The following is a 7,204-nucleotide window of genomic DNA, read 5'->3' as shown; positions in this document are numbered from 1 at the left end:
CCCCCCCCGGCCGGTGGGGGGGGAGCCACGGGGGTTTGGGCCCGCTGGGCGGCAGGGGGAAAAAAAAAAAAAAAAAAAAAAAAAAAAAAAAAAGATAAAGTTTGCCCTAATGGGCTTCCTAGTTCAAGAACACCCTCTCCGGCCAGTACTCAAGTGCACCTTCTTAAATGGATAATGTCAGGGGCTGCGAGTTGAAGGACTTAGTTTGCCTTGTGGTTCGTTCACTTCTGTAGGATTCTTAATTTTCCCCTCCTGTCTCTGGAGTACTGTAGCAGTTGTTTTCCCTGGATAGGCCATGTAGTTGGTATACTGACTCAATGAGCCTCTTGAGTCTTTGCATATCTGAGATGTCTTTTTTTTCCTGATGTGCAAGAGGACTCTTGTAGGCTGGGTAGATGACGCTTGGATTGCAGTCTTTTGGCCTCCTCAGGCTCTCACTGTCATTTAGTTCCCACTGATGCATGTGAGATTGCTGACATGCAGAGGCATGTCGTAGCATACAGAGCCCATTTGTTAAAGTCTTCTTGGGTCTTTTTCATATTATAATACTCTGAGAAATATGCTTTTTCTCTCAGTTTTTACTAATGGAATGCCAACACTTAACCTTGATGATAATATCCTCCCTAGCCACTCATGAAAGAAATCTCAGAAAGGTAAGGAGAACATTCTCCCTCCCCCCCAAAGCAGTAGAGGAGCAGGTGCTATCTGCATCATAAACCAAGCTCTGATAAAGTGGTAAATTGAGATGGTCACAAAAGCATTCTCACTCTGAAGGTCAATGTTCTGGCTTGTGTGGAAACATATGATCCAGATCCAAGTTCTGTTATTACACAACTGTGTTGCTTAGCCCCCCACGGATTTGTCACCCCCACATCCCCTGGGTGATGGAGCCGCAAAGGATTACTCAAAGCCCATCTCTTCTGAGCCGTGAGAAGCCCCAAAGTGGTTAACTTCCCTGGAACCCTCAAGCGAGAGGCATTTCTTCCTTGGGAAATTAACCCCAAATTGGGGTTTTCTTCCTGCATTTATTCTTCAAACCAGGAAGTTACAGGAAGAGAACATAGGTGGGGTTAAAGTTTAACAATAGAAGCTAGTAACATTCAGTAAAGACAAGTCAGATGACATTCCATTAAGGCAATTAAGTGGTCCACCAACAAAAGCTTGATCTTAGCAAACATTCCTTCTTACAGCAATTTGCCAGTATCCTTACATATCAATCAGTAACTAGTCTGTCTTTGAGCCACCAACCTTGCTGTATTAAAATTCTTTATCTACACCAGAGACTTTATAGCCTGAGGAAAATTTCCTGTCCTTTGCAAGGTCAATATTTGAAACTGCAAGGCTTTGGAAAACTAGGCCCTGTGAAGTACATTTGCTTTATAGTATATTCCACACAACTGTCTTTGTAATATTATCTCTACTGAGTGGTCTTTTAAGACACACATGTCATGGGTTCCCTTGTCTTGTGAAAATAACCTAAACTCCCTAAATATCTGTAGTTCTGATTGGTTGTTTTCAGAACTTGTTAACAAGGTTTTCTGCAACCCATTTTTATCAAAGTAATCGTTTGTAAAACTTCTTGTTTTGAGCCAGAGGAAGAACCATGCAATTTCCTCCTCCCTTCATGCATTAAACTAAACTTGGGTCAGCTACTTAAACTCATCACCAAATGAAAAATCAGTTTGAAACATTCCTGAGAATGCTGTTTTCAAGCAGCCACAGTACATGTATTTTATGTGCATTACAAATAAGAAAAACTATATTTTTCCATAATGTGCTATTTTTTCCTCACAAGGCAAAGTTATAAGTAATAACAAAAACCCCACAAACTGTACGTTTTGTGAAATTACAAATGTAAAACCAGTAAGTTAGAATAATGTGCACATTAGTCTGTTTAGACATTAAAGTCAGACTGTTTCTTCCTGTTCTGCTTCCTCACTCTCCTCTATTTGGTAACAACTTTTAATATACAGGAACTTAAGTGATTGACTTTTTTTTTTTTTCCTTTTTGTCTTTTTTCATGTTCGGCAACGGATCGCAACCCTCAGTGTCGCGCGCGTACCGGACCGGGACCGGCAACGGGATCGCAACCCTCGGCGTTGCTCCCACACCTCGCTCAGCCAGTGAGCGGGAACCGGTCTGTATGTGGGATCCGAACCCTCAGTGGGAGCGCCACCGCGCTCCCAAGCGGCGCACAGTAGCAGTGCGCCACCGGGCCGGCCCCATGATTGACTTTTTTGACCCCAAATAATCTTCCTTCCCTTTAGTTAGCATTGTTTATGAAGTAGTCTTTCATTTATTCATTCAATATGAACACTCTCCTATGTACTGGGGTTCTAAAAAGAATGAAATATTTCATTTTGAGAAGATCACTTAGAATCCCTTAATGGGAAAGACTCAAATAAAAACAAATACATTATATAAGACTATAGAATAGAAGTGCAAGTGAAATGTTATGTTTATTTCCAAGTATGTTTTTGACAAAGAGCATGTCCATGGGATATTTTTAACATAAGAGTGACTCGTTTGAAATAGAGATTTTATCAATTCACACTTATTGTAGTCATAGATATATATGGTCTCGTTACTTTTATCTTACTGTGTTTTGTTTCTAATACATTCTTATTTGTTTGCTTTCTTTTGATGAATTTTCCTGAATTGATGACTTTCTTCTTCACGTTTTTCCTCTTATGAATGATTTGAAAGTCTTGTGCCTGTTTTTACCCATTGTACAATGACTGTGTTGACAAATGTCGGGTGAACAATTGAAACGGGGACGATACTGCTCAAGTAAATGAAACCAGGCTTACTTTTCTAAAAAATAAACAAGTTGTTTCTCAGCAAGGCAGAGTGATACGATGTGGGAACTTCTGGACTCCCCCATCCTCATCAGGGCAGCCATAGTCATGGCTGGTGATGACTGGATGTGGTGTGGGCAGAGCTCCTGGAAACCTGACTTGCTCTCTGAAACAGTGTCATCGCCTGCTGGGGCAGTTCTGTGCATAGATCAGTCTGTCTGGCTGAGAACCACTTGTTGCACTGCCATGTGTCCCACCAGAGTGAGACACTGATCATGCCCAGCCTTCCCAGGCCAGCCAGGCCCAGTACCAGGACATCCCAGCACCTGTAGCTGGGAGAGAACAACGCAGCATCTCAGGGATTCCTACCAGCAGGACCCATCCTGCATGCGTGCATAGAAAACTTAAAATGTTCAGTCAATGTCAAGAGTTTGTCATTGTCTCCCATGGCCCCTGAGCATGACGTGGCCTTTCCTTCCCCACATTCCACACCACTCACTCCTTCTTCCATGTTTTGTTGAAATCATGTGAACCTTTTTGTTTTTAGCACACAAATACTGTTTTGTAATCCTTTCTTGGCGATTGCCTAAAGCTTAACAGCCATATTACCTTTAGTTCTTTAAACTTACTTATATGTTTTATGGTTAATTTTCTGTTCTAATTTGGAAAGTGATAAGATACACAGTACCTAGTCAACAGTAACATTAGCTATCATTGACAAGTGTGTTTTATTTCCAAAAAAACTATGTTATGTGCTCTCTATGGATTAGCCCATTTAATACTGGTATTATATTATGGGATAGGTTCCATTATTATCTTTATTTTACATGTGATGATATTGAAAGAAACAGTTATGATGGCTGGTATATTTGTGAATGGGACAGTTTATTGAAAAGATATACATTTAGGGCCGGCCCCGTGGCGCACTCGGGGGAGTGTGGCGCTTGGGTGCGCAGCGGCGCTCCCGCCGCGGGTTTGGATCCTATATGGGGATGGCCGGTGTGCTCACTGGCTGAGTGCGGTGTGGGCGACACCACGCCAAGGGTTGCGATCCCCTTACCGGTCACAAAAAAGACAAAAAAAAAAAAAAGAAAGAAAGAAAAAGAAAAGATACACATTTAAAGATATGGTTTTAACAGTGTCCATGTTTTCCATGTAAGCTATCTGCCCCTCCTGAGGAATGTGCTTCTCCTCTCCTGGAATGTGTAAATGCAAAGAAAAGGAATTCAGGGTTCCCAGCTGAGATTTGGGGCCAACCAAGCCAAACTATTACAATAAATATATGGGGCAGGCCACGGTTAGACCTGCAGTAGGCTTATCCTTGCAATATACAAAATGAAAATCAATGTTGCCTGGCTTGCTGGTTGCTTTAGTAATTGTAGCAAATATTGCAGATTGGTTCCAGTAGGCTATAGGAGGATTAGGTTTGGACAGTAACAGAGATTGAATTAAAGGCATGTTGAATTTGAGATCTGCGGTTCAGGAGAGAGGTCTGGGCTGGTGATGTAAATTTGGGAAATGTTTGTATATAGACAGTAATTAAATGAGCCACGAAGCCAGGCAGGCTCACCGTCAAAGCAGCAAGTGCAGGTAGCAAAGAGAAAAGACCAAAGACTGAGCCATGGTGCTCTCCAACTTCAGAATGACTTGGAAGAAAGGAGGAGGCAGCGAAGGAGACAGAGAATGAGTGGCCAGGGAGGTAAGAGGAGAACCCACATTTGGAAGCAAAATGAAGTGTTCAAAGGGGTAGAGTGCATCCTGGGATTCCATGAGTGTCTCTCAGGTCTGTGCTCCTTGGGGGCAGGAGCTGTGCCTGCTGGTCTTAGCATCCCCAGCAGCCAGAATTGTTCCTTGCTCACTGTACAAGCCCAGTATGTTCTTTTTTTAATGTATGCTGAATAAATACCATGTCAATGTATTTCTGATATGTTGTTTTCCACAATCTGTAACATTAAATAAGGTACGCAATGTTCATAGTTAACTTTACAAGTAAGCTTGGTAAGATCTTGTCCCCATATGCCTTTTCCCTTGTCACCCAATTCTGATCACGGTGCCATTACAGGGCCCAGTGTCATTCAAGGATGTGGCTGTGGACTTCACCCAGGAGGAGTGGCAGCAGCTGAATCCTGAGCAGAAGATTACATACAGGGATGTGATGCTGGAGAACTACAGCAATCTAGTTTCCGTGGGTGAGGATAGCTTGCTTTCTCAGTTCATAAAATATATGGGATTTCTCTTATATACCTAAACTTTAACTTTAAATTTGATGGGACAAATGTGAGTAATCTGTTTTGGGCACCAGGCAGGGCATTTTGGTCTAGACCTCCCCAGTGAAAGGTTCTAATTTTGATAAAGCGCAGATGGTACTTGTGTTGTGCAGCTCATACAACAGCTGTCCACCATGTGACAGAGACCCTGAAGCCAAGCCACCGGGCTCAAGTTCTCTTTCATTTCTCATTAACAGGGTATCACATTATCAAACCGGATGTTATCATCAAGTTGGAACAAGGAGAAGAGCCATGGATAGTAGAAGGAGAATTCCTACTTCAGAGCTATCCAGGTGTGTTAGTGGAGGCAGTGAGGAGATTGGTAACTTGGGAGTGTTTTTCCCAGGGATTTTTTAATGGTCCTAAACTTTCAGGAGTCACTAAAGATAGTTGCTTCCATGCTTTAGGTACCTGAATCACACTCCCAAAGACTTCTTCCTATCCCACAAAAATATATGTTCATGAAGCTTTGCCATGCTTACCACTACCCAGAATCAGATTCCAGTCACTTCCTTCTTCCTCTTAAAACTTGGGTCTTTGCTCACTCTTATAGCATTTTCAGTAACCCATTCTCATAGATTCCTCTTATTTTTAGGCATTCATAAGTCTATCATTAAAAAATAACTTATGCGACTCTTTTGTTCTTATTATCTTCCACTTTTATTCTTCTTCTTTACTGTGAAATACCTTAGACTTATTTTTATTCCCAGTTCTACTTTTTATTTCTCTTTGAGGTCAGATTCCAAGATCCCCATCCCATGCCTAAGCTAATGGATTCCATTCACCTTCATTCTCATGTGCTTCCTTGGACAGTGTTTCCTTCGACAGTGCTGATCATTCCTGAAATCTAGCCCTCCTTAAGTTTGGTGACAACAGTAACTGAGTCTTCTTCTTTTCCCAGGTGCTTGTTTTCATCTTGTCTCTTATTTACTGTTCTGTTCCCAAGATCTTGAATAATATCCTGTTATAGCAGGTGCACAATAAATGTCATATACCTAAATGAAGTTTGATTTATTTATTCTTCTCCCCCCTCTAGAAATGTCTCTAAAGGATCCGTTTCTACCTGCTGTGATTTCCTTGTTTCACGAGTTCCTGGCTCCTCCAGTCTCAAGTCTATAGGGCTTTTGTCTGTTTTCATGCTGCTCACAACCCCCTTGTGCAGCCTGTGCTCTGGTCCTATATTTTCTGTGATAGCAGCACTGTGCTTCTCTCGTTCTCATCATGTCCAAAAAGTGATCATGGACTCTTCCAAATTACAATCACCTTTCTCACCTCCCTTTATCACTAAATTATACTATTCTCTTTTCCCATAGTGGCCCCAGTGGAATCACTGAAAATATCTACTTCGCATCAGGATTACTGATCTCCCCAGGAGAGTGGTTTTTGTCCTATGTGAGATGTCCTAATTTATCCTCTATATATTCTGTTTCCTTTGACTTAACATGAATAAGGTCTAGATTCTGTCATGCGTAGATTACTATGAATTCCAGATCTTATCACTAGCTTCACAAGATAAGTCTATAGCTGTTCACTATTACTTCCTAAAGTGAATTTAAATTCCTTGTCCTTTAAGGATCACCACAATATTGGTCCTTGTATTGCCTGGAAAAACTACTTTCCTATTGTTTTCCAGAAATCACTAAACTCCATTTGGTCCTCACTACTAACGTCTTCTCTTTGTGAGATTATTGTCCCTGCAGCCTTACATGTCATCGTGGTGTGCTTTACTTCTCCAGATAATATTCTTTTTAAGTCTGAGCTCAAATTTTCAACCCCTCCTTAACGTTTTTCCTTCGTGATTCTCATTATTACTCCATTCTCTTCCTTCTCTCAACTTCAATTCCATCTAATGGTGATACCTTAAAAAAAAAGTGAGTCTGATCAAGTACTGTGTTATTTGATAGTATACATATTTTGCTTTTGCTTTTTTGCTCCCTTGGATTATAATCATATAAAGAAAAGGGCATGTTCTCCTCCTTCAATGTAGTATATAACATAGAGTAGACATTTATTTCTTTGATCTGAGGAACCAGATAGGTGAAAGAACTTTCTTGTCCATCCATTCAGAAACAATGTATAGACAGTTCTTTCTTTCTTTTTTTTTTTTTTTTTTTTTTTCTTTTTTTGTGTGGCTGCACC

The 7,204-nt window shown here is 41.1% G+C and overlaps 1 protein-coding gene across 6 annotated transcripts in view; it reads left to right on the top strand.

The window, feature by feature from the left end:
• The window catches only part of ZNF12 (zinc finger protein 12), an 18,197-nt gene that overhangs the window by 6,098 nt on the left and 4,895 nt on the right, over window positions 1-7,204 (top strand). For 5 of the 6 annotated variants that reach the window (XM_008586117.1, XM_008586120.1, XM_008586116.1 and 2 more), the window contains 2 exons: window positions 4,861-4,987; window positions 5,263-5,358. In XM_008586117.1, coding sequence (XP_008584339.1) covers window positions 4,861-4,987; window positions 5,263-5,358 — 223 coding nt within the window. Of the gene's footprint in view, window positions 1-4,247; window positions 4,498-4,860; window positions 4,988-5,262; window positions 5,359-7,204 lie in introns of those variants that run through there. The other variant, XM_008586119.1, reaches the window with a different exon arrangement.

The sequence above is a fragment of the Galeopterus variegatus genome, unplaced genomic scaffold, assembly GCF_000696425.1.
Source record: "Galeopterus variegatus unplaced genomic scaffold, G_variegatus-3.0.2 Scaffold3835, whole genome shotgun sequence".
Lineage (NCBI taxonomy): Eukaryota > Metazoa > Chordata > Mammalia > Dermoptera > Cynocephalidae > Galeopterus > Galeopterus variegatus.
Note: the sequence above shows the minus strand (reverse complement) of the source record. Positions and strands in the feature narration are given on the sequence as shown.